The sequence below is a fragment of the Rhinolophus sinicus genome, linkage group LG13 (genome assembly GCF_036562045.2).
Source record: "Rhinolophus sinicus isolate RSC01 linkage group LG13, ASM3656204v1, whole genome shotgun sequence".
Taxonomy (NCBI): Eukaryota; Metazoa; Chordata; class Mammalia; order Chiroptera; family Rhinolophidae; genus Rhinolophus; species Rhinolophus sinicus.
In genome coordinates this window covers 30,834,055-30,862,021 of record NC_133762.1, presented here as the reverse complement: position 1 = coordinate 30,862,021, position 27,967 = coordinate 30,834,055, and the positions used below count along the sequence as shown (strand labels likewise).

The following is a 27,967-nucleotide window of genomic DNA, read 5'->3' as shown; positions in this document are numbered from 1 at the left end:
ACATAGATTGAACCTCTCTCCCCAGGGATTCTGATTTATTTGGACTGCAGTGAGGTCCAGGTATGTATCCATCCATCCATCCATCCATCCATCCATCCATCCATCCATCCATCCATTTATGTATCTACCTACCTATTTATTAATCTATACTTTGGGGGCTCTCAAGGTATGATTCCAACCTTAAGCCACACTTGAGAACCACTCAATTAGCCAGACAAAACCTTCACCATTACTCCTTGTCAGGATAAAGCACAAATTCACACACATTCACCCCAGGAATATTTATTTCGCACATACACGTGCAGCTTACTCTCTTGCATCCCGAAGATACACCGAAAAGCAAAACCAAATATGGCCAGTATTAAGTTCAAGACAAAAGGCCCTCAGGCTGCAGACGCAGAGAAGAGCTGATGTGACAGTTCAAGTCTGAGGGTCACCTGCCAGCACAATTTCCCCTTGCTCAGGGGAACTCAGTCTTTTGGTCTATTCAGACCTTCAACTGATGGGACGAAGCCTCCCCACCGTATCGAGATCAATCTGCTTTATTCAAAGTCCACTTAAATGTTCATCGCATCTAAAACACCATCATAGAAACATCCAGAATAATGTTGAGCCTCATATCTGGGCACCATGGCCCAGCTAAGTCGACATGCAAAATAGTCACCCATGGACCATGCACTTATGGGCTCAAAGTCCAGGAGGGGACTGGCTACTACTAAAGGACACCAACAAAGCAAGTGCAGAGTAAGGTGAAAAGTCTTATAGGCAGAAGGAAGAACATTCACAGTCACATGAGCTGCAAAAAACTGGATGAGCTTGAGAAAATGCTAGAAAGCTAGAGGGGCTGGTACCTGGACAGCAATGGGAAGAAAGGCAGGAGAGGAAGTTAGAGAGGCAGTCAGGGGCCAGGTCACTCAGAACCCTACAGTTCAGATGAAGCCAAAGCAGGCAAGTAACACAACTGGATGTATCTTTAAGACGTTCCGTCTGGCTGTAGTGTGGAGAAGTGCAATAGGGGAAATGTTGGTGGGAGAAGGGCAGGGAGGGCCTCAAATGGTCCAGGCATCAGACGAGTGCTCAGAATAGGGTGGTGATGGAGGTGGGCCTTTGTCACTTAACCTGTACCTATTTTGGCAGGAAAAGGAAATCGAACTTTCTAGAGCATTAGATGCATGGCAGGTGGTGGAAGGGAATGGCTGATTCCCACACTTCTGGATTAAACAATTCAAAAGAAACGAGAGCTTCTATCCTAGTTACCAGCCTGGCTCAAGCTATACCCGGTAACCGCCTGCATTATGTATATTGTGTATCCTAATTAATATAGACCCAGTTTGAATTATGCAAATTCTTGCTTAGGGCTGTATTGGTCATTTCCAGCCTATACTACCTCCGGCCCATCAGGACCACCTCCCATCCTCCCCACTGCTCCTCCGTGGACCAGAGCAAGAGGGTGTCCAGGGTCAGTGAGCTCTTGAGTGGACATAGTGGCCAAATCAAAGGATAGGAGGAAGGTGTGTGTGGACATCCAAGTGGAGCCAGCACCTCCTACGAGCCTCTCTGAGCACTTGCTCATGAGCTCATGCCCGCTGCTGGTCTCTCTCCATCAGTTTGCGCCTGCTCCAGTCCCGGGCAGAACTCCTGTCTCAGAATACGCGCCCAGCCTTCTTGCAAAGCACTTCTGCAATACACTCACACACCATCTGTATGCTGGAAAAATATTGACAACCTTCCGACCCCATCCTACCTTTCAAAAGCACTCCCACGTAGGGATGCCGCTTGTTTTATTGAAGCTAAGTCTGTGTTTTCTTTAACTCTGAATGCCAGGTGCCTAGAATAGCTTGCAAGATAAATGTCAATCAACTCCAGCATAATCAAGACACCCATTCCTGCCTCATTAGGGTCCTCTCATTCCCTTTAAGCTTCTCAGATGTATACGCTGTAATTAGAAACTTAGTGAGTCTGACTGCTAAACAGAAAAGCTTACAGGAAATCTTCCCATGTCTGAATTTTAAATATTTTCACACTCCGTTAACCCCATTGCTAGTGTAACATCTTCTGGCCCAGTTCCCTCTCACTGCGTGATTTTTATTTTTGGACAGAAACGAGACCAATTAATTGGATTGAGACACATATTGATTACTGTTTTTCATGAACTCTGAACAGCTTGTCTGTGAATGATTTTATTGAGGCGTTTTTAAACAACGGTTTGGCTGGAGTGTTTCTCCCATGACCTCACCCGGCTGTAAGTGCCTGCCTGAAGTGTTGATGGTCTGGTTTTGGTGAGCTGGGTTGTTCCCAAAAGCACAGGCAGAATGGGAGAAGCCCCACCAACCCTCTTCACCCACAGGCCCTGGTAGGAGAGCCCTGAATATCTCATTCAAACCCAAGCCGGGCTCTGGGAGAGTGGATGGGAATGGCCTGATTTCCACATTCCTGGTGAAACTACTCAGCTCTTTGGACCCCCTGTGAGCAGACATTACTCAGTTCATTCAATGGCTACATTATTCATCCAAGGACTGCAGTGATTTGATCAAGCGGAGCTTTCCAGAGTCAGACTATGAAATTTTAAAATGTCTCTTAGACCAGTGCTTCTCACATTTGAATGTACACACGGACCACCTGGGGACCTTGTTAAAATACAGGCTCTGATTCAGTGGGTCTGGGCCCGGGGCCTGAGATTCTGCACGTCTGATGTTGATCTGCTAGTTTGTGGACACGAGGCCTTTGACACGAGGCCTTTGACATTACCTAACGCTGCACTGTCTGTCAACCTGCGATCACACAAGTGCCTTGTGCATCTCCCACTCAAGTACAGATCCCTGAAGACCTGAGGCCATGGTCTAATTCCGAATCCAGGTTAGCAGCAGGAAAGAGACTGATATGACAAAGTTTTCACATCGCCACCTGGGTACAAGGTCTTCCAATAAAAAGCGAGCCCTCATTGCAACATCAGAGATGATGGGAATGTCCTCGCCTCCTGGCACACTTTTCCGGATGCCCTTAAGATATTCGTGTCTCCAGAGCCCATTAGCTATACAACAGCAAAGTGATCTTTTAAGACTGGAAATCTGTTTCCTTCATTCCTCTGCTTAAAATCCTAGGGCTTTTTATTCCTCTCAGGATAAAGCACAAACTCTAGAAGCCCTGCATAACCTGACCCCACTTGCCCACGGTCTCACCACGGTTCTCTGTGCTCACAAAGCTTCCTATTTGTGAAACATACCAAAGTCATTCCTACCCCAGAGCCTTTGCACGAACTGTTTTTCTTCAAGTGTCATCACTGCTGTGCCTTCGAAGGCTCTGGCTGCAGGCAAGGTTTCAACAGCTGAGCAACTCCAAAATGAGGTATAAACCATTCATTCTGTGAGTTTGCTGTAAAAAAATTTTTTTCTCTTGATTCTTACTCAGTTAAAGCCTGGAATAGCCTGACACCTTTGTGTTACAAAGAGGGGACTGAAGCCCAGAGACAGCATGAGACATAAGCAAAGCCACTCAGATTTGGGGGGGGGGGGAGGGGAGGCAGAACTGCCTAAGGATGGACCCAGAGGTTATGACTTGGACTCAAGGGGAAGAAAATTTAATCTTAACGTATATAGTACTTGGACCTGCAGTGTTTGGCAATCTTTACAACACAATCTTTACAACATTACACAGTCATAACCCTCCTTTACGCACCTCTCCTCCTCTTGGGCTTTCGACTTTCCTGAGTCCAAGGCCGTACATGGAAAGGTACAGACAATCCTGAATTTCTCCTCCATTTGTGTTCTCCTATTTTTCTTTGTCACAAAATATGCTTTTTGAGGCCAGAGAGGGTGATTTGTAATTTATGGATTTCTCTCTAGAAATTACAACCAGAACCTCATTTAAAAAATCAAATTGGTTTCATCTAATTAAATTTGGAAATTGCCTCATCAACACATACGCTCATATAAATGTCTTTAAAAGCAAGGTCTCCTGCTTACTGGAGCAGGATTATGTTGAGCCCAGTGTGGAGGTGACTCCCCATCTCTCTGCTTTGGAGGATGTATATTTATTTTATCAATTGTCAAAACTTTCTAAAGAGTAGTGTGAGCTGAAGAAGTGCTTCTCAAACTTCAATGCCCATGTGCAACACCCAGGCATCTTGTTAACCTCGAGACTCTGGTTCAGGAGGTCTGGTGGGGCCTGAGATGCTGTATTTCTAACCAGCTCCCAGATTCTGCACAAGCTGCTGGTCCATGGACCACATCGAGTAAGGAGCAAGACATCTGCACTTGAATTCAGGACCCATGATTTTGTCATCCCTGCTGTGTGACCTTGGTCTTTTCACTTTGCCTCTCTGAGCCTCATTTTTATGTATTGATAAGAGCTAACATGTATTAGTGAGATTTCTAAATGCCAAACACAGTACGAAACCTATATGTATGTTTCTATTTAAATATAAACAAGTTACATGGGTTACATAATGAACCCAAGGTTAGTTAAGTGGCAAGTAAGGAGCAGACCTGGGATTCAGAACGAGGCTGCATGACCCCAAAAGTCAGGAGTCTTACTTTCTGAGGCTTCACTAGCTTGTGATGCACACGGTCACAGGCACGTTTATGCTCGAAATACAATGGCCTAAGCCCACGACCTCCTTATCTCCCTCCACAGCGTCATCCAAGAAGAGAACCTCACATCTCACAAATAAGTCAGACAGCTACAGACTTCTAGATATGGTTCTCCATAACCACAGCCCAAGTAACAGCCAAGAAACTACTTGAAGGTGTCTCATGATAACTGTTTCCAGTAGAGTCCATCACGGAAATGCCAACAATCCTAGCAGCTGGCCTTTGAAAACCCACCAGGTGCTGGGTTCATACAGGAGTGAGAAGCAGGTGCCTTGTCCCAATCTGTGCCCAGCTTTGTGCCCAGAGCTCCAGAGAGTGTGCCTCAATTTCAGGGAGCCATTGCTCCAACAGGTGTTGAACTCACTGTTGTGTGTGCACCATTGTTCTCTCTCCATCTATTTCTTTCTTCTTAACATGGAATGACAACCAAGGAATGCCCAGCCCAGCCCAGAGCACAATCCTATTAGAGGAAGAATTATATGGCTCCTCAGAAGTAGTCTGGGCAGACATATGACCCTACCTGCAATGTGGCCTAGACCAGCGCTTTCCAAGTGCAGGTAGGTACAAGGACCAGGGCCTTTTCCTGACAAAGTTATCCTCCGTTCAAAGCAAAATGAGAACAAAGAAGATTGTCATGAGTTATTCATAGAGCTAAACTTATTTAACTTGAAGGTCTGCCTTTTATTCTGAAGTTACATTCTTTCTATGTTTTTGAAATTATGTCTTGTACAAAATGATGTGAACGAAAGATGGGAAAGCACTCTATGTTGGTCCCCCAAACCTTTGAACACATTACTGACCTGTGAATTCCAAAAATCTTGAGAAAGTCAACCTCTAAGTCCTGTGTCCTTTCCCTCCGCTTTACAAAGAGCAGGTTGCTATACACAATAGATCTCTATCTCGTGTGTATGTGTATGTGAGTGAGAGAGAGAGAGAGAGAGAGAGAGAGAGAGAGAGAGAGAGAGAGAGAAATATTGTGGTCTCTGCTTTACAAAGATACAAAGAACAGCATGTATCTTTGAAATGACTGGGTTTCGTTTCAGTTGAGTTTCCAGTCCCTCTCTCCCCCAATGAGGTATTGAACACGTCCTAGGCAAAGTGTATTGATATGAGACTCTCCCCTCTGCTAGCAGCATCCCCAACCACAGGAAGGAAGCTTCTCCCAACCATGTGGCCCAAGATGCAGATGTTAAACAGCTCTTCTTCTGAGGCTTGCTGGATTTAGTGAGATAAGGCATTTTCTGAAGGTATTTTTCTCAAGCCACCCTGTACATGATGGGTAGTTTTCTCCTCCCTCAGTGAACTCTGAGGACTATCCAGGTCTCTCTAGAGAGCTTTTGAGTCCATCAGATTCATCTTACATATTTCTCCCTCATCAAGTACTTCTTGACTGCCCTCCCCAGAGCTCATCCTCTTTTGTGATGGGGGAATTCTTCCCTGAGCACACTCTCAATGGATGTCCCTTTCTGCATGAGCACTCAGGGTGTTTCAGCCTGGGGATGCTTGGGACCTTACCTTCCTCAGACTCTCTAGAGAAACCTTGGGGCAGCAACTACTGCCCTTATTTTACAGATGAGGACCTGAGGCTTAGGAGAGAAAGAACCGACCCAAGGTCACTTGAGACTGGTCGAGCTACTAGGAGGCGAGGCTCCATCTTTCCAGTCCACTTCCATGGACTCCTGTATTTCTGTGTTTTCCTATTGTACCCAGTGCCACAGTCTCCTGCTGCCTCAGAATATAAGGCTTGGGCGGCCAGTCAATCTTGTTTCTGTCCTCATACTAGAATTTAGCTATATCAGCCTTATTGAAGTTTTTTGTTTGTTTGTTTGTTTGTTTCTTGTTTTGCAATGGATTTCTACACAATTTGTTTTAATTTTGAAAGTTTTCAGGAAGTCACATTGTGTTGGCTTATGGGTGTGTTTCTGCCTCAGGAGGTTCTGCTCCATCTCTGATATGGTACGGCCCTAATCCTGGGACACCATCACCTGGAAGACAATCAAATAAGCCTTGGCCACAGAGCCATGTTAAAGCTCTGGAATCATGTGCCCCCAGGGTAGAGAATGGCACTGGCGTTCTTTGGAACCCTAGGGACTCATGGTAGGATGGGCATCAGTGAGTATTGAGTGTTATGGTTTTCCACATGAACTATAGCTACTATTGGCCAGGCCCGGGTCTTCTTGGCTTTGCCAGGACAACCTGACTCCTTGAGTCCTGACTCCTTTGCTTCCCTTCAATGCACAGTATGTCCAATTTTCGTCATCACAGGGCTATCAAGACAGCTCAACTGGCCTCTGTGTTTTTTTCCCACTGTATAGTCATGAACCTTTTGGTAAGTTGTGTCTCACTCACCTTCATGCCCTCAGTGGAGATCTGCACACAGTAGGTATTCACCAACTTCAGGCTGAAGTCAACTGAATCAAACCACAACAAGTGATATGGCAAAAGGGGCCTCCTTACCTCATACAGGGTGATGACCCCATTGGTCTCATTGGGAGGTTTCCACTGGATGTAGATCTTCTCCTCAAAGGGCCCCCCTTGGATGGACTCTAGAGGAACAGCTCCTGGAACTACAGAGGGGAAAAGTTAGGAACTTGCTGTCTCCTTCCATGTCATGTCCCCGGCCCCATTGACCTAGAACGGGAGTCGGCAAAGCTTTTCTGTAAAGGGTCAGATAAGAAATGCTTTAGGCTTTGTGGGACAGGAAGGCCTTGTTGTAATGACTCAACGGTGCACTTAGGGCACAGAATCAGCTATAGACAACCCATAAATGAATGGGTGTGGCTGTATTCTAAAACAACTTTATTTCTAAAAAACCAGCAAAGGGTGAGAGTGGACCCATGGGCCATGGTTTGCTCATCTCTCTCTTGGAAGGCTGATGGCTTTTCATCTGCCGACTGAGCAAGTCTGGTCTTGAACTAAACTTGACCAGCGTAGAAAGGACATTGCTCTGCCCTGGCCCTGCCAGCAGGTGGGTTCTGGAATCAGACTCTGGCATTGGGCCTGATATTTGAGGAATGCAAAGTAAGCTTCACGATCACTTCCCTAACCCTTCCAAGTTTTCTCTGACTATAGGAAGTGCTTCCTCAGTTGGATCCAACAGGAACTATGTGCCTTGAAACCTCAATCTTAGAAGAAGCTCCCCTTACTAAAACAAGGCAGTTAGTTTGTCTCGCTGCTATGTCTCCAATGTCTGGAACACAGTAGAAGCTTAATAACCATTTGCTGGTTGGATGAATAGGCGATTAGATGACCTATGCTAGCATTTTGCCCTAATGAGCGAAACCTTTCCCCGGCTGCTTTTGGACCTAGGTCAGTCTTCTGCTGGATTCCACCATCATTACGACAGTCTGGAAGATGCTGAACCAAAAATAAATCAATCCCCAAACTTCCAGTTACAACCTCCTACAGCATCATGAATTCATGTAAATCATTACCGTATCTATTTATATTTTGGCATTATAAAAGCAGGTCCTTTTACGAAGCACTTATGCTTTGATCAGAATTTTACATACATTATTTCATTTAAGCCACAAAACAGCTCTGCTCAGTATGTACTACCTCTTTTGTGCTGATAAGGGAACTGAGGCTAAGAGAATTAAATAACTTGCTCAAGGTCATATGGCTCTGAAGTTGTAGAGAGGGACCTGAACACCTGTGTGTGAGCTTCAAAGCATATACTCTTAATTATCATGCTATGCCTCTCTAGATATAGCCTCGGCTGTATGTGGCAATTAGTTCTCTATTGTTAAATTAAAATATAGTTCGTTTTTCTCATTATGGACATGATACACAAAATGTGTTGAATATTAAGAATATACAAAAAGATTTAAAAAGAACAAAATCACTCAGAATCCCTGTAACTGGAGATATTTTTACGCCTATGTATATATACATTTTATTTTTTTAAAATTTAACTCCTACTGTGCATATTGTTTTGTGACCTTCTTTTACCACTAAACAAATCACAGACTTAAAAAAAAAATCCTTAAATGTTCTTTGGGGCCATGTATTTTAATGACTGCTTAGAGCAGAATATGCCCCATTATAGTCACCAATCCTTTATTATTGGGCATTGAAGTTGGCTTACATTCTTTGCAAGTAACACTGCAATGAGCATTCTTATAAATAAGTATTTGCATGAAACTCTGCTGATGTCCCTAAGATAAATTTTTGGAAATCAATTTACTGAGCCAAAGTAAATGAACTATTTTATTTTTAAGGCTCTGACACATATTAACAGATTGCCTTCCGGAAAGTATGTACCATTCTGGGATCTCCAAAAGAAGAATATGCCTATTCCCAACCTTTGCCACCACTGACTATTTAAAAAAAAAAAAAAGTGTACTTTTTTTAGAATACTGGAAAGTACAGATTTGTTTTTGAGTTTAATTGGCCATTTCCATAGATTCTTTTACGAGCACGCTTTCTATGCCCTGAGCTCATTTTCCTGGATGGCTCTTCATTTTTGTTCATCATTGTTTTATGAGCTTGTAATTATACTCTGTTTATAAGAACATAAGCTTCTCTTTTTTACATAGGTTACAAATATTTTTTGTCCTTTTGTCATTTGCTTTTTAAATCTTTTAGGTATATAGAAGCTTCTAAGTAGTCAAATCTCTTATGGCAAGATGAGGGTAAAGGGGATCAAATATATGGTGATGGAAGGAGAACTGACTCTGGGTGGTGAACACACAATGGGATCTATAGATGATGTAATACAGAATTGTACACCTGAAATCTATGTAACTTTACCAGCAATTGTCACCCCAATAAACTTTAATTTAAAAAAAAAAATCTCTTATGGCTTTTCCTCATCCATTTTCCTCAAATATTTATTGGTTATTTAGTATGACCAAGGGACTCTGGTGCTCACGAGGGATGTGCCAGTGACAAAGAAAGAGACAGTCAAATCCTTGATAAAGCCTGTACCCTGGAAAGGGAAACAGACATTAAATAAATACACTCATAATTAATTATTTTTTTAGTATATGTGCTGCCGAAGCCAGTACCATAATTTAAAAAAAAATTTTATCAGGACTTTGAGGTAAAGGCACAAGATGTTGGGAGAATTATAACAAGCAGAGAAAATCTAGCCTGGCAAGTCAGGATAACAACTGGAAAATAAGTTCAAGTCCATGGATAAGCAGAAGTTACAAGGGCACAGGTGGCGAAGGTGGGTGCTGAGTGCGGTGGACGCTTTGTGAGGGCAACAGTAGTGCCCCCTCTCAAAGATGGGAAAGGTTATGGCACAATTAAAGGCAACCAGGAAAACATCCAAAATGGAAAGGGAGACAGAGAGGAAATCATTGACGTTGGTAGGGTCCTGACAAGGCAGGAGCAGGCGTGGGTGGAAAGAAAGCCCTTTGCTCTCTGTGAGAGAAGAGAAAGGAAAAAAAATGTGCAGATGCTTTGAGAGGGAGGGGTTCAGGTGTCCTGCAGGCCCTATTTTCTTGAGAAGAGACGGGGAAACCATCTACCAAAAGTTCAGTGGAGGAGAAGTTTCATCAGGCATTTGGAGGAGCTTTAAGAGGCAGAAACTGAGCTAAACAGACATTTGTAGCTACTCCTCATTAAGAAAAGTCTGTCTGGTGGAGACTATGACTTTGAACACCAAGCTATAGCACTAGCCCTCCCCCCATCTCCCCCTTTTGTTCCAGTTTAAAGTAAATTCTCGTTCTCACCCCAGATCAGACAAGTAGTCATCTGTAGTTTCTTCTATTCATTTTATTACTTATTCCCATGTTTGTCTTTTTAAATCTCACATTTTAATTTATCTGGGAACTGTTGACCCTAAACACATAGAAAGCCAGATATTTCTCCAGCAAAATGGGTTTATTCAGGAACAACAAAGATTTGCAGTTTGGCACATGCGGTCTAATGGCGAACCATGCGCAGGTTCAGAGAAACAAAGAAGAGGAAACACTTTTATAGAGGAGAACCGGAAGTCGGCAGAGGTATTTCTAAGAGAGTTCTTCCTGTTCGGACCCACGATACACGTAGGGCATGACAGCTCCCACTACAGGCCCTCCCAAATCCAATGTAAATGAGGTTTGTGCCCATTAAGCTTCACAGTCTTTCTCTTACTGATTTTTCTTTGTTGAGGTTCTTTGCATATTCTTGTTATTGTTTCTGGATATTGGATCCTTCCATTGGTTATATGAGGTCTAAACTCTTCTCTTGGTTTGTGTCTTCCCTTTCTCTTTACGCTACCCTTGGATAAAGATCAATTTATCAGAGTTTTTCTTTTTTTGTATGGGAGAAGGAAGAGCGAGATAGTAACTTGATTGTGGTAATCATTTCACAGTGTTATGTCTATTAAATCACGATGTTGTACATCATATATGTATATATATTTATATACAATTTTATATTATACACACACACACACACAATATTTATAAGTACACAATATACATACCTCAATAAAGCTGGGGGAAACAGGACAGACTTATTAGCAGATGCTGTTGGCTCCTTGGCCACACACTAATGCTTACGGAGAAACACTGGCTACTCTACCTGAAAGCTGTGGAAACAAACTTGGTCCCTACACTGGGCAAGCAAAGGGTGCCAGAGAATTAATGCCCCCAAAACATCCCTCAAACAATGGAAGACAGGAAGTTGACAGATGACTATCCCAGTGTCCTCACAACTCAGCTGGGTTAACTCTGAGACATGTCCTATTGATACTTCTTGAACTCAATTTCTGAACCTGCTATTATTTTTATTTTTTCCCAACCAACTGCAGACTGATATTGTCATAAAATATATACACCCCCCCAAAAAAATAATAGGAAGTAAAATTAAATAGTAAAAGTGAAGTTAAAAACAGAAAACACAAGCTCCTCCTTTTTAAAAACGTAACCTCTATTGCTGTAATTATCTTGTCATGAACCAGAAAGTGTTTTCATGGCTCAGTGCTAGTCCTTATATCACACTTGGAGTGCCACTGTTCTAAAACCTAGTGTGGGGACAGAGCCAGGAGTGCAGTTTCCAGGCTCTTGCCCTCACGTGGAAAGGTGCTGGCTCAGGTAGTAAATGGCCATCAACTGTGACTAGTTGGCCGTCAGCTGTAACCAGTGAGCCATTGGCCACTAATATAACTGCCGTGGCTACGCTAGCAGAAAATGGGGGCTAGCAAGAAGATGGTGGCTGGGCTGGCAAGAGCGGATTGCAGTTAGCAGGGCAGATTGCAGCTAGCAAGTGAAGTTGGTTGGCAGAGACAAATGGACGGCGGGTTGCGGATAGTGTGGCTCCTGCTTCCTGTGTCTCCAAACCAGCCGCAAGCGAGACTATAGCGGTATGACTCCCCTATCTATGGCTCCACGGGTGTTCCTTTTTGGCCTTACCATATCCTGCGTTCCTATGTGGGGAGCGGGACCAGAGACCCTGCATGACATCTTCCATCACATTTCCACATATGTACGTGTCTATTTCTAGGTTCTCTCTATTTAGTTAAGTTGTTCTACTAGACTATCCTCATGTTGATATCATGTCTTCTTAATTAAGAAAGATCTGTATGTCTCACTATTTGGTGGAGCAAGGCCTACAACTCTGTACTTCTTGTTCAGAACTGTCTTAGCTATTCTTGCCTTTGAAACTTTCACACAAATTTTAGCATGAGCTTGTAAATTTGCAAAGTGTCTGATTTTTGTAGTGGAATTACATGCATCATAGATCAATTGGGAGATAATTTATGTCTTTATAATAATGGGTTTTCTCATCCATAAACATGGTCTATCTCTTATTTTGGTCTTTAAGTCTTTCCTTGCTTTATAGATTTCTACATACTACACATATTCAAATATTTTGTTAGGTTTATTCCTACCATACATTTTTGGTTGTATTCCTACCATACAAAAAATACCATACATTTTTGTTGTTATTTAAATAGTATCTTAAAAAATACTACACACCCTGTTTTAGTGCTTAGCTAAATCGAAATATAGTTGATTTTTTAATGTTGACTTCTTTGTCAAACATGTTATATTCTCTTGTTAATTCTAATAATTTGTGTGCCAATTTCTTTGGGTTATCTACGTAAAGAATCATAGCATCTGCAGTTAATAATAGTTTCGGTTTTTTTTCCCATCTTTTAACTCTTCACTTAATTTCCTTGTCTTCAACCAGAGCCACCAATACAATATTTAGTGATGAGAATGATAAGATCTGTGTTTTCCAATGTTAAAGAAAATGATTTTATTATTTCCCCCTTGAGTATCGGGTTTGTGGTTTCTTATAGTTACCCATTATCAGGGTAACTATATATATTTTTGTATTCCTGGCATACAAGGGTATTTTCTTTTTAGATCATACTGAGCTTTAACTGATGGTTTTTCCATATCTGTTATGTAGTAATGATATGCTTTTGTCCCTCTCTCACTTTGTTAATGCCGTGAATTAGATGAATGGATCTACTAGTGCTGAAGCAATATTGATTTCCTGAAATAAACCAATTTTCTTCCTAGTTGTATACAGGGCTGGATTGTTCGCTAATATTTTGTTTGGGGCATATGCATTAAATTGCCCTCTTTTTCCTCATAATCAAAGCCTGTCTGGTTCAGATATCAAGGTTACACTGGTGTCCTAAAATGAGGGGTGTTTCTTCTGTTCCTACTCTCTGAAAGTTTACAGGTAAGATTGGGGTTGCCAGTACACTGAGTATTTGTCTGATTGCACTTATAAAACAACGTGGGACTGGTGTTTTCTTTGGTGGAAGAGTTCCAAACTACTGATTCTATTTCTCTATTTGTTGTAAGATTATATACATTTTTTTATTTTAGTCAAGTTTGTAAATTTATATTTTGCTAGTACTTTTTCCATATCCCATAAATGTCAAATTTATTGGTATAAAAGGATATTTAGTATCCTCATTTCATCCTTTTTATTGTGAAATAACCACTACACAAGTGTATAAAACAAATATACATCTCATTAATTTAACAGTCAAATTTATATCCTCCAAAGGTAACAACTTTCTTAACTTCATAATGACCATGACCTTGCTTTTCTTTACAGTTTTTATTCCTTAAACATACATCCCTAAGTACTATAGGGTTTGTTATTAAATAAAAATAATAAATATAATAAATAGTGCTAGACTCTGTTACAAAGATCATTCTGGGAGAACTAACCTCTTTATATTAACTTTCATTCCATGAACACATTCTCTCCCAGCATCTATTTATCTGTTCTGTTGAGAATGTGCACTCGTGTTTTGTTCTATTTTTAAATCTTGTTTCTTGCTATAAATCTTAGGGGACATTTGCTTTGCATTATCAGATTAGTCCCCTTTAATAAGAATGAAAGTATGTTTTCATCTGTCCAGTAACCTTTCTTTATGCAACCTTATAAGAGGTGGTGTGGGACGGTCTAGTTTGGTAGGTCAAGATGTTCTACTAGTGATTCTATGAGACCATTTTAACTCTTGCTAACCCAGAGGGAAAGGAAATAATTTAGATGTACTTACTCATCGATTACTGGGCCAGAGAAGGGGGTGCTGGGAAGGGGCAGGTTAGGGAAGGGGACTAATCTGCAGCAGGAAGCTTTATGGAGAGAGGCCTTTCTATTTTGATGTTTCTGGGGAGCAACCTGAAGGTACCCGGAGCACGGCCCCTTCCTTTAACTGGAGTGTCTCTTCCTAAAGAGAGCCTTTCATTAAATCTCTCTCCTTTTGTTACTTTTCATTTCCTTATTTATTCATCTGCAGGCTTGGAGTGAGAGCTACCCTCTGCTCTGTGGGTTGGCATATAAAGGTGCCCACAATCTTGCCCAGCTACCAGCTCCACGCCCCCCACTCCTTGCCTGCAGCCCTGGTCAGTCAGAGTTTGAAGGTATTACCTTCTTGTGCCCCAGAGTGGAGGAGGGGCCTTTCAAATGAACTCACAGCACAATCTTTTTTTCCCCCATTTAGGTCTCCACCTAAATGATGTCATTTGCCCCCTGGTTTCACAAGATCACTCTGGCTCCTGAGTTGAGAAGAGTTGCAGGGGCCAGGCCTGAAGCTGAAAGACCATTTAGGAGACTGAGGCAATAATCCAGGTTGGAGATCACAGTGGCTGGGACCAAAGAGCTAACAGTAGAGGCTGTAAGATACAGTCACGGACTTGCTATACATTGACGGATGAGCCAAGAGAAGGTGCTGGTGGACGGGATGAGCAAGGCTGCTGCCTTGCACGAAGCAAGAGGGTGCCAATCACAGTGAAAACAGAGTGAAGGGTGTTCTCTGGAGTTGCGCAATCAGGGCCATGGATGTGATAAAAGGGCAGAATCAATGTTTTTGACTCAAGCCACTAATAAAACGGAGTTGCCATTAACTGAAATGGGGAAGATGGGGGTAGAATGAGTTTGGTGGTGGGTGATGGATGCTCAGGAGTTCAGCTCTGGACGCGTTGAACTCCAGAGGCCATTAGCAATCCAGGAGGTTCGGTGGAACAGGTGGTTGGATCAATGACTTCAGAGGACAGGAGAGAGATACCATTTGAGGGAAGTCATTTGCATATGGATGGATTTTAAAGCCAAGAGATTGGAGGACATAATTACAGGGAATGAGTGTGGATCAATGGTTAGGAAACTACACCTGCAGCCAAATGTAATCAGCGGCTTGTTTGGTACATAAGTTTATTGGAACACTGCCACACCCATTCACTTCTGTGATCAGAGTGAGATATTTGAAATCTAGATTACAGAGGTATTATAGGTTATTTTTAAAGGGTCCCTTGCCCATGGCTAACAAAAATTTTGCACAGTCACTGGTTTGGTTTTTCCTAGTTATACACCCTTGATACAAAAGCTATCTGCCATGTCTGATATAGTCCACAGACCACTTAATGCAGAGAGTAAACACATAGACTTTCATGCAGCACCCCTTTAAAAGGCTCGTGGTATTACCATCCCCATTTAACAGATAAGGGCACTAAAGTGTACAGAATACAACTAATTTAAACAAGGTTGTATAACGAAGTAGTGAATGGAACCTGGACGTAGCTTAGATCCTTCTGTCTCCGAAGTATTTTCTGAATTCACCCCTTTCTCCCATCACCTGGTAGACACAGGGATTCAGAAAGGCTGAAAGGCAGTCACGCCACCTCTGAGTGACAAAACCAAGATGTCTGAGCTTCAGGCCAAAGCTCCCTTTGCCACACCACTCCACAGGTCACGATGCCCTTTTAAATGAAGCAGACTTACTTTCTTTTGATCCAGTTGGGTCTTTCCCCCACCCTCCTCTCTCTCATTGTAAAAAGATTTCGTGGATAAAGATTCCTTGTTTGTCTTCTAATTCTGTGTTGCTTTACCCCTTTTTTTTTTTTTTCCTTTATAATTCTTTAATGAATCCACATATTCCCTTTCCACAATTTCATTTCTTCTTCTATCTAACAGCATGGAACTTTCCATCCTTTTGACAGAGTTCTACAACAAAGGTTAATTACTTTATAATTTCATTCTCTTAAAAAAAGAAAAAGCACACTAAAATTGCTAATTTTAACTGTGCTTCTTGTCAGTAGGTTCATGTAAATTCACTGCAATTAAACCAGATGTTTTCTTCTGCCTAAAGTCAGGTGGTAATTTAAGGGAAATTTTCATTTCAACATAAAGGAATACAGAGTGTAATCAAGGGAAGTTTTTTCTTCTCCTCTCCTAGTTTATCCTCTCCTCTCTCCTCCTCCATTTTCATATCTGAGAAGTGGGGCTAATGATGATGAACTTTGAGGGCAGTGGTGAGGAATAACAAGTCAGCTTATGTAAAAGCACAGAGCCTGCACATTCAATAGAAGTTTCCCTTCCTGCTTATCTTGTCTAGGTTTTTTGTTTGTTTGTTTGTTTGTTTTTCATTATACATGCCATATTTGTTGGTTAGTTGGTTCATTGTAAACAAACCCAGAACCAACTTAAGAAAAATCAAAATAATTTGAAAATGCTTTGGAGGCCACCACTACATAAGACTGTAAGTGAGTCTCATGGAGACAAGATAGATTTAGATCATTTCAATTTCCTTGTATTTTGCAGTGTTGTTGGAGGAAAGATAACTTTTCTGGATACATTTTTACCTCTTAAGATGTCAAATATATCTTTTTAAGTGGTGTGTAGATCTCTACAGTGGTGTGTTAGTAAATGTTTCACAAATGGCTTTCCAGGAAAATCAAAACGCAATGTTTGCCCATTTACATGGTGTAAATATCCCCACCGTGGCCAATTTCAAGCAAAGGATGTGGTATCATGGAGTGCAGAAGTAGAAAGAGAGGCGAGTGATCAGCTCTAGCAAGCCAGTACGAGTACAGATAAAATGCCTTCTACATAGCCTCCCCTTATGAAACAGTGTATATAAACAGGACCTCTGCTATCATGAAAGAGGTGTGCGCTTTGATGTCAGACACTCATTCATTACACAAGTAGTTCATGGTTCATGAGCACCTACTATGTGCCTGGCAGACAATATATACGTACGTATACACACACACACACACACACACTATTTCAGATGATGGTAAGTACTATAGGAAAAATAAAGCAAAGAGAGTGTTAGGGAGGTTTTGGCCAGGTATAGGATTATATATTAGATGGTCAGGGAAAAAAATCATGAATAAGATTTTGAGATCTATTTATCAGCTCTGCCATTTGTTACTTGGTAACCTTGGACAGCTTCCATAACCACACTGAGCCTTAGATTTCTCTTCCACACAGTTGTATCAACGGAGCCTGCATCCCAGTGTTTGGCAATTGTATGAATGCAGAAAACCAGTGCAACGCCGAACTCCTAGTGAGCATCTGAAAACCATAGCTGCATTTTGCTTGCCCTTTCTAGTATCTCAAGGTCATCTGTGTAAACATCAAAAATGTACTGAGCTCTAAATAAGCGCTGCTTTCAGGACTGCCTAAGGTGTGCAGAGTTTTTTGCCTTTCTACTAAATGACTCGGGACTGCGTTACTTGTTGTTTTGCTGCTACTGCCTTTTATATTTTTCTTCTCACTTTTCTCTTTTCCTGATTTTAGGTACCGCATCGTGTTACTACACCTGTACCTGTCCCTAGCAACATGCAGCCTCCTTCTAGCCTCCTGTGACCTGAGAAACCAGATGACGAGGCTTCTTAGAAATGCATAGAAAATACAGGTGCTCATTCCTGAGATACGCCAGTCTCCCCTACAATTAACGTACATTTACTATATTGTATTAAATGAAATAATGTATGTATTGTATGCGATCAATCATATTATATATCAACTACCGGGGTTGCCAAAAAAATGTATACACATGACTTGTATTCATCTTTTGTTATCGGTATATACTATTACAATTTTAATACAGTTTTTTTTTTTTCTTTCTTAAAATGTGTGTACATTTTCTTGGCACCCTCTGCATGTGAATAGATTACATACTATATTATTAATCACAGATTTTTATATAATTATTATAAATGATATGGGAGCCTAAATTTCCTTATTGTAAAATAGAAAACTAATACTGTTGCCCTGTTCACATTTGGAGTTAACATTAAATGAATCGACATTGCTGATGAAAAGGTAGAATGATACTTCTACGGAGAATTATGTCAACATCCAACAAAACTTCATATGCATTTACCTTTTGACCCCAGTAGTTCCACTTCTGTGAATTTCCCCTGAAAATACTGTGTTTACCTGAAAATAAGACCTAGCCAGACAATTAGCTCCAATGTGTCTTTTGGAGCAAAAATTAATATAAGACCCGATCTTATTTTATTATAAGACTGAGTCTATATAATATAATATAATATAATATAATATAATATAATATAATATAATATAATACTCGGTCTTATAAGATAAAGATAATATAAGTAATATAAGACTGGGTCTTATATTAATTTTTGCTCCAAAAGACTCATTAGAGCTGATTGTCCAGCTAGGTCTTATTTTTGGGGAAACACGTTACATCTCCACAAATACCAAACAACATGTGCACAAGGGTATTTGCTACCATATTATTTGTCAGAGCAAGTAATGGGAACAACCGAAGTATCCACGGGACCCTGCTTGAATAAACCATGGTAGACCCGCAGAGTGAAATCCCATCCAGTTCTACAAAGGAATGACAGAAGTGTCTACAAGCCAACATGGGGTGATTTCCAAGATACATTAAGTGAACAAAAGCACAAGATGAAGAGTATATCTGTTATGCTATCTTCTATATAAAACATAAGAGAAAGACAAATAGTTTTAACTTTTTTGCAAGATGAACTATAGGAAAGATATGTCCAGAATGAATAAAAATGGTTATCTTTCAGGTGTGGATAGGAACAGTGTGAAAGAGCTAGATGGTGGCAATGCTTCTCTGTGTGCCTCTTTTTATTTAGTTTTGACTTTTGAACCATGCAACTGTTTTGATGGATGTTAAAAATAATGACACTAAATAAAAAAGGAAGGGGGGAAAGCAAACCTTAAAATTGAAACAAATGAACCTAATTGAGTATCAAATTGATAATATAACCGTACAGAAAAAAACATTGAACCCTTGAATACAGTCTTTTGACCGCCTAAGAGAAAAACTGAAAAGAAAATCTTTAACCCTAGTACCTTTCTTGTTAGTTAGAAGAATTGGTATTGTAATTCTGAAACTATTTTTTATGTACTATAAAATGGAGCAAATGAAAAAAAAATGTGGATGCTGGGAACCAGGGTTCTCACTGCAGGAGAAGGAAGATATATGTATGGAATGAGGACAAATGCAAAAGATTCCTGAGGTGTTAAATTTGAATCAGCATGAGCTCATGATTTAAAACAGATAAATTATATTCCCCAGCTCTCCCAACTGGAAGAGTCTAGAGGCGATAACACCCCTCTGAGCACATCGAAGTTGTATATCTCAGTGCCAAAAAACCACTCCCCATTGAAAGCAACCCCAAATCATTAGCTACGTGGTGGACTTCAGGTGTGGGGCGGAGACATTCCAAGGACAGCCTAGCGTACTATGTTCTGCCAGAAGCACGGAAGACTAATGAGAACATATCCAAAGGGCCTAGGAGCCAATTTGAAGAGACTCCCACTAGTCATCTATGAGACAATTTGAGCATCGGAAAGAATTGTAAATAACACTGGCTATTAATACATTGAGTCAAAATGATCTATGAGTCAATAGGGATACTTAAACTAGGGACGGGGATGAGGAGAGAAAAGCTCTTCTATAAAGAAAAATGTTAATACATGCAGAGGGAAAGACTGAAATTCACCTTTTTGTTACGACCAATGTACTGATGGATTCAGGTGAGCATTATTAGCAAGGAGTGCTAAAACCACTGGGTGAAAAGATCTAGGGGAAAAGGGTACTCACAGAACCTGAACTATCACTGCACAGACTAGTTGACTTACAAAGGGAAAAGGGTATTACATTTACAGTGGTGGGACGGGGTGGTCCCCATCTTACTAAGTGACCAAACGCAGCAGCATCTGTAGGAGACCCCTTACATTAGGTACCTCTTGACATGGTACAGTGAGACATACACATCATCAACCCAGGTAGCATTTTTGCCAAAAATGTCTTGTAATCTGGTTTGTCACATAAAATCAGGTTTAACATTATTGGAAACATGCACGTGGATTGTCTACTTGGTGATTTTAAAGTGAATGCTACATTTCTCAGATGTTCTGTAGCGCTGTGGATATGTAAGAAAATGTCCTCATCCTTAGGTCATGTGCACGGAAGAGTTCAGAGGTCAGTTGTCACGATTTCTGCAATTTCTTTTTAAATAGTGAAAAAGATTATGTATTTTTAGACATGATTTTTCCATTCCGTATGTATCATTCATATATATGAATAAGCAAATGTAGCAAAGTGTTAAAAAAAAGGTTGATGCTAGGTGAAGGGTTTACAGGTCTTTTTTGTACTATTGTTTCGATTTTTCTATAGCTTTGAAACATTTCAAAATGAAATCTTGGGTACGACTCATTGCATATAGCACGCCTATTGGTGCCTGGCACAGCGGGCACTCAGTAAATGGCAGCCCAGATGAGACCATCATCAACGTCGTTTCTGACTTTCAAGGCCTCATATATTCCATTTCACAGTCCTGGCTATCATCTGGTGAAAGGTGGAGAAGTAACCACTAAATAAATGAGCTGTGGTTTTGAATGAGACATTTGTGGAAAGGGGAAACATAAAGAACCCATTTCGTCTCTAACCAACAGCAGCTTCTCAGATGAAGCAACGGGGCTCAGTGGTCATGAGCTTCTCTCGCCTGCAGTGGACGGATTCCTTCCCAGGCCCTCAAAGGCACTGGGGCACTGAAATGACAAATTCTACAAATTCCCCAGAAGACAACTTTGTAGCACGGACGAAAGCAGCGTGAGCCCAGTGAGCTCAGTGCCACAGGATGTTCTTTGGTTCCAGAGGGAGGTTCATTTAATGGACGAGAGCCCAGCTCCAGCCTCAGCTTGGCTTTGAGGTGAAAGAGTTCCCAGCCAACAGAAATGGTGTCCGCCCCCACCTTTAGGAGGAATGGAACCTAATCCTGGCACACAGAGGTGGCCTGTGCCCTTCTGAGACCTTCCTTCAGCTCAGTCATTCCGAAAGTGGGGCCTCAGGGTAGCTACAAGACTGAGCACTTGGCGTCTCGTATGTTGGTGTTTTTAATATGACGATGTCCACTCGTCCCAGTAGAGTAGGAATTGATGTTTTATTAATGGAGCTTAATTAAAACTTAATTTCAAAGCACTGCTGCTCTCACGTTGTTTTAATAAAGGCTTTGTGATTTTTTTTCTCTCCCAGTGACAAGAAGGAGAAAGGGAGAGGTTGAGGCACGGCTTAAAGATGGGACTGGGATTTGCTGTTACATGTAGGTAATTGTCGAAAAGCAGCCCAAGGTGGGCAGGGCATCCTGCAACAAAAACCCTGAGTTGCTTCTGAGCCAAACCCTACCATTCATCTCCTGAGTCCTGATTACTCCTGCTGGTTTTCAACAGTGGCTCCTCCCGGCTGACAACCCATGGCCACTTGTCACTAAAACACCCTTTTTGACTTGACACTGCCATTCCTTGAAAGTCTATGTCAGATTTTCTACAGACAGTTGGAGAAGACATCTAGAGCTCTGGAGAGGTTTCCTAGGGCAGGCGTATGGTATGGTTTCTGGGTTGCCTGTGCCAGTGGATCCTTTGCCAATAATTTTTTTCCCCTGTGATTTAGTGCAAATGTGGCAGCTACATTTATTGAACAGTTACAGTCTGCTGGGCATTATTCCAATTTCTTTATATTCCACCCCCTTTAAGGAGCACAATAATCTATAAGGCAGGCACTATTTTTATCTCCATTTTATCATGGAGGAAACCAAGGCACTGAGAGGTTAAGCAACTTGTCCCAGGTGTATTTGGCTCCAGAGTCTGCCTTCTCAAACAGTGCATTATTTATTCTACCTGCTGGAGGAAAGGGCTGTATGTTTTTGAGACAATGGGCCAGATCCAGGGAAAGGTCTGGAAGCTTTATCAGAAGCCAAACCCAGGGTCACAGCTCCTGGGCTGCAGAATGAAGTTGAGATGAGATGCCCAACCCGCCGTTGTTAGAAGTTGGATAGGAATGGATTCATAGGAAGCAGACCACTTAGATCAGCTGGAGAAGCTGGTCCAGGGGGACAGCTGTGCCCACCAATGACTTGAGGTTCATTGTAAGGCAGGAAGGTCGGGGGCTGAGGTGACAGAAGTGGCTTCAGTGCTGCTGCTACCTAGGAGTATAGTCTGCAGGGGATGCAAAGAGAGTCGTTGCAAGGATGAATTTAAAGGGGGTTAGGAAGGGTTTGTCATGGAGGTAGGTTGTGTAAAACTTCCAGTCTAGGATTGGACTTAGGTGAAATGAGAATCGGGGGACAGGGTGAGAAGAGGCTGGCATTTTTCCTGTATGTCCTTCTGGGGCTTTGCACCTGAGGATGTGGTTCTGGATCCCACCAGGGACCATCAATCAGGGGTCCTGGGACTTGCTCATGTGAAACGACAACTAGACAGGACTGCCACGTTACAAGTTCTGTCTTGAGGATCTAAGGCAAATCTGAGTCAAGTGGGCGTATTTGCTTCATGCAGCTGACAATGACAGTGCTCTGCCCAGATCCCCTCAGATCCCTTTAGACCATTTTGTATCCCTGGACCTTTTGCCTGCATGGGCAGAGAGTCCAACATTTCTAAAGATTAATGTCCCAATCCTCCCTCCCCATCCCAGCCCTAACCACTGGCCGACAGCTCCCTTCCCTGATTTGGAAGAAGAGTGTTGCATAAGCTTCTCTGGAGAGCTCTTCTGCAAGCCCAGGTCGCAGGCCCCCCTTTGCTGGACTTGGCCTGAAGCTGAACCTCAGCTTCCTCCCCTTCCCTATCCTGCTTCCCCCACTCCCTTCCCAGTCTCTGCTGGGAAATGTTTTTTTTTTTCTTTTTGTTTTTTTTAATTTTTTGTGGGAAAACTTCCTTAATCCATCACTTGCACACAAACCTACATCTCAGAGTCTGATTCTAGGGAACTAACTAAAGACATCCCACAGGGCCACAGGCAGGCTGGCTGGAGGGAAAAGGGGACTATGGCCGTGGAGAAATGTTTCCTAGGGAAGTCCTAGAATGGAGGAGTTCTGTCCTCCCACGAGTAAGGTAACCGCTGTGGTAGAGTTAGAGGCAACACGCAATGAGAGCCTGGGAAGGAACACCCAAGTCGGCTTCTGGCAGTCAGGGAGAGCTTCCTGGAGAAAGTAGCATGTGAGCAAAGACTTGAAAGATTAATAGAACTGGTCCTGCAAACATGGAGGGACAGGTCGTCCCCAGCCAGAGAAACGGCATGGGAAGGACAGAGGGATGGGAAAAGCGATGTGTTCTCGGAAGCACACGGGACTCTGTAGTCCTGGAGTCTCGAGTTAAGAGGCATGCTGGAAGGTGCGATGCAGGGAGCAGACTCAACAGAACCTTGTGGGAGTAGAGGTGGGGAAGGAGAAAAGGAGGCACCTAGGCTGACTTCCGGTCTTTATCTGGACTTACTGGATGCAGTTCACTGAGGTGAGGCATACAGAGAAGTCAGGATACAAGAGGAGACTGGTTCATTTTTGGAGACTTTGGGCTTGAGATACCCGTAGGACTTCCAAGTGAGTATTTGGTTGGGTGCATCCGATGGGCGTGCTAAGCTCTTTATACACATAATGAGCTTCTCTGATTTTAATCCTTAGAGAATCCAAGGTTGTCTGACTCCCAAACTCAACATGCTTAAGCAATACGATACGCAGCTTCTGTTTTGGGAGGCATCAAAGTGGTTAAATGTCGGTTATCAAAGGTGGTATAAAGTGAAAAGAGGGGTGGGATACAGGAAGGTCAAACTTGAGTGCATGTCTGTGGAAGAGCTGCTGTGTCTACGGGAACAGCGCCCCCTGGAGTTGTGCAATGTATAGCCTGCACTGAAGACCTTGGAAACAAGACAGACGCAGAGGGGGAGATTCAAGAAGCAGGAAATACCAAAACCCTCCTAACTGACAGGCGTGGCCCCATGAGCAGGTCCGACATTCCCCACTCCCGAGGAAGCGTTTCCCTCACTCACCGTCCTCCTCTGTCTGTACCACCAGCTCCTCGCTCTCCATCCGGCCCTCGGGGTTGGACAGCAGAAGGCGCAGCCGGATGGTCATGAAGGGGCGCAGGCCCCTCAGGGTGTAGTGGGAGGAGGTCTGAATGACCTCCTCAGCCTCGTACTGCTGCTGGTTGAAGACGTACTGGTACTGCACCGTGAGGTTGTAGCTGTGGCAGCGGGTCACCGCGTAGCCAAAGGGCTCCCACTGCAGAGTCAGCTGCCGGGCGCGGATGTCCACAATCTCCACGTTCTGCGGGCCGTGCACGGGGTCTGCAAGACACACACGCAAGACACAAGAGGAGCCAGTCAGGAAGGTGGAGGTGGGTGTCCCCTGAGAAGGGTGGGGAACAGCTCTTCAGACTTATCTCGGCTATTCAGCCACTGCTTCGTGGTGTCAGCCACACAGAGTATCATTTAACACGTTTCTGTCAATCAGACTCCTTTTTCTTACTTAAATACATGCATCCAAAAGAAAACAGAACTATAGAAAGGGAATCGCTCGCCATAAGTACATGTTAGCCACCAAAATAAATGGGAAATTGTTATATTCTTACAGGTTTATCAGGGGACCACCGAAGAGCACCTTGGGTACCACCTACAGCACACACACCTCTTTGGGGAAGTAGTAATTGAGAGGGCTGCCGGAGTCTCAACTTGCCTCCTTTTGCTGAATCGGGCCACATCGTCTCCCCTTGGGAAATCAGCCCCGGTTCCTCAGTTAACGACACTGGGATGCACAGGCTGGAAATAGATCAGCCTCCTTGACACACAACGCCCGGTCTATCCACGTGGTCACATGACCCGTGACTAGGCCTTGGAATGTCCCCTCATTTCATTCACAACACAGCTCATCATTTCCTAGCCTCCCAGGACAGCCCTCAGCCTTCTTCTCCTCCTCTCCACTCTTTTCCAAACAGGCCCCTCCAGGGCCACCATTCTAAAAGCAGGTCTGATGGTGCATTGTTACCATAAATGCTGTCTCCCACATGCTCCCAGAACCCCATATATAACATTGGCTGTGTGTGACTTTGTTATGAATATTCTGTTTATAATTTACATACATTAAATAGATGTTTTTGTATGAAACAGATTATAACAAATGAATGTTGTTGTTTTTTTTCAATCCCCACGTGTAAAGCTCATTCTATAAGGTTTAGGCATTTATTACAATAAAAGCCTCACTTCTTCTGTGGTCGGCATCCCCATACATTTGCGTGTCAGAGTCTCTTAGCTGGGAGTAGTGAAGCACCGGCTAGAGATTAAATCAGCATATTTCCCCCCTTTTCCCCTATACTACCTGTAAGACTTTACCAAGTTACGTAATCTCTTTGGGTCCATTTTTAATTTTATTTGTAAAATGATGATAACAATAGCAGTTATCTTCATTGGGAGGGAAAGGGGGAGTTAGTGAGATGTCATTTGCAAAGCGGTTAGAATTGCACCTGGAACTTAATAAGCTCTCCGTACATGGTAGTTTTTCTTTTGCAGTAGTAGGACTAGGCATAAAAATAATACAAAGACTTCATATGTGGTATCTGTTCTGAACGCCTTACAAATGGCAGCGCTGGGTAGCATCCTTATGTGAAATGATGGATTCTACCATCTCTCCAGCCCCCTCAAAGCACAGGGGTAAGACTGCCTCTGTGCCAATGGAGCAATAAGAAGGGCAGTGGGTCTGGTTACTAGCTGAGTTCCCTGATCTGTCCCTGTGGAGAAAATGTCCTGCAACTTGTGTCAGAGCCTTACCAAAAAAACATATACATATATATATATATACACACACACACACACACACACATATATATTAAAACAAAAAAACAAACAACAACAACAACACACACACACACACACACACACACACACACACGAGAAGGTACCCAGAATTGTCAGGCAACCTGGCAAGCCAGCTCAGACCTGCTCACACACTGCTGGGGACAGTGGGCAGCCTAGCCCCAGATCAACTGAGGAGTTGACGGCCACTGGTACAGCCCAATTATTCATGCTCACAGGTGCCTTGTGTAAAGGAGAGCCAACATCCCGGAAGCAAATGGGTGACTTTGAAACTGTGACATTGAATGAGTTGCTGCTGAGGGTCCATTGTATTGAGCCCTGTGTGGAGCAGAAGGTGAAAAGTGAGGTCCTCACAGCTGGCGGAGGCGGGGGGGGGGGGGGGGACAGCGAGATAGCTGCTTCCTAGGACGTGCCGAGAAGTCCCAGCAGCCCTCCAGCTGGAAACTCCCTGTCCATCCAGATGCCAGAACTCTCCTGGCAGGGAGGTCATCCATCCCTGCTCAGAACCTCCTCAGCACTCTGCCTCTGGGGTGCCTTCCGAGCTGATGCCACCAGGCCCCAAAAGCGTGCTCACCCTCCTGGTCTCCCACCTCCTCTCGTTACAGAGCGGGAAAAGGAACATTTAAGCCCCTTTCAAATCCAAGGCTAAGAACCCATTCTGTCAGACATCTTAAGATGCACCACAGCCCATGTTAAGTATAATTTTGAGGATCTCCAATGTGCCTTTAAAGCACACAGGAAACGATAAAAACAAAACACCACTGACAGCCAGCAGCCACAGTGCTGGCTTCTATCATCTGTATCATCTGTGACCCTGTAAGGGAGGGCCTGCCAGCCCCTCTCTACAGATGAATAAACTGAGGCCCAGAGAGGTCCAGGAACCTGTATAGAGTAGCAAGACTAGCAAGTGGCAAAGTGGGGTTTTGAACTTGCGTCTGGCTCCCACCTAGTGTGCAAAGTAAGAAGGCCTGCCTGAGCAGAGAGGGGCGTGCAAAGCTCCTGTACGGACGCTGTGCGTGCACCCGGGAAAGGGGATCCAGTCTCCCCATCGTCCTCCCCTCTGCTGCCTGCATTGCCCCTCCTGCTGGTGTTTAGCAATCCCTCTCCTGTTTTCAGTCCCTGTTCACTTTGCCTCCTCTGTGAAGACTTCCCCTCTGATCCCCTGGGCAGAGGTCAGTGGCGTTTGCTGTCTCCTCTTGTTGACTGTTTCCTAATGTGTTAATCATTTTCCACGGTGACAGCGTGTTGGAAATATCCCCTGCCCACAAGAACATAAGCTCTTTGAGCACAGGCTGCTCTCTGCTCACCCCCTGGCAGTGCCCAGCCCATGGGCCCACAAAGGAGGACCTCAGTAAGTACCAGTGGAATGGATGCCCTATTTTGTCCATCTCACCCCATCCCGTGAGGAAAGCCTCATCCTAAAGGAAAGCAAAGTCCTGTGAGAGCCACACAGTGAGATTTGAAGTCCATGAGGGTCCAGCATTTCTGTGTTTGCTCTGTACTGCGACACCACAAGGGACAGAGGCCAGGGGAAGGACGTGAACATGAGGCATGTCACAATCCTCTGGACCTGGAGACACCCGCGGAGAACGTTGCGAGAAAGCCCAGAACTGTAAGGCAGAAGTGGCTTGCTCTTCAGGAGCCTGGGGCCCGTTGGAGAGGGCGACGTGGGGGCTCAGTCACATTTGTACTAAGCTGACCAGTGGCCAGTCTTTTCACCTGGTCTCCAGCTACTACAGAATTCTCCCCGGAGCTCACCTGTGCAGGTGTGCACATACATATCTTTCTGCTTTTCTTAAAGGAAGGAGCAGGCAGGGGTGCCTTTTCAACGAGGGCAAGCGATGTTAGAAGACAGCCACAGAGCAAAGAGACTCCCTCCCAGAGCTGGAAGGTCAGGGCACAGGAAAAGTGACTTGTTCCCTCTGCAGCACGTGTGACTGACTGTCATTAGAAAGGTCCCAGGGACAGTGGAGCTGGACAAAGCACAGCTTGAAGCCAGACTCTGACGCTCACAAGCTGTGTGACCTTGGGGAAGGGCATTTCA

The 27,967-nt window shown here is 43.4% G+C and overlaps 1 protein-coding gene across 18 annotated transcripts in view; it reads right to left on the bottom strand.

Moving 5' to 3' along the window:
* PTPRT (protein tyrosine phosphatase receptor type T) overlaps positions 1–27,967 on the bottom strand; it is a 1,016,018-nt gene that overhangs the window by 313,441 nt on the left and 674,610 nt on the right. For all 18 annotated transcript variants that reach the window (XM_074318312.1, XM_074318303.1, XM_074318302.1 and 15 more), the window contains exons 8-9: positions 24,106–24,402; positions 7,047–7,156 (exon numbers count right to left, since the gene is read on the bottom strand). In XM_074318312.1, coding sequence (XP_074174413.1) covers positions 7,047–7,156; positions 24,106–24,402 — 407 coding nt within the window. The remainder of the gene's footprint in view (positions 1–7,046; positions 7,157–24,105; positions 24,403–27,967) is intronic.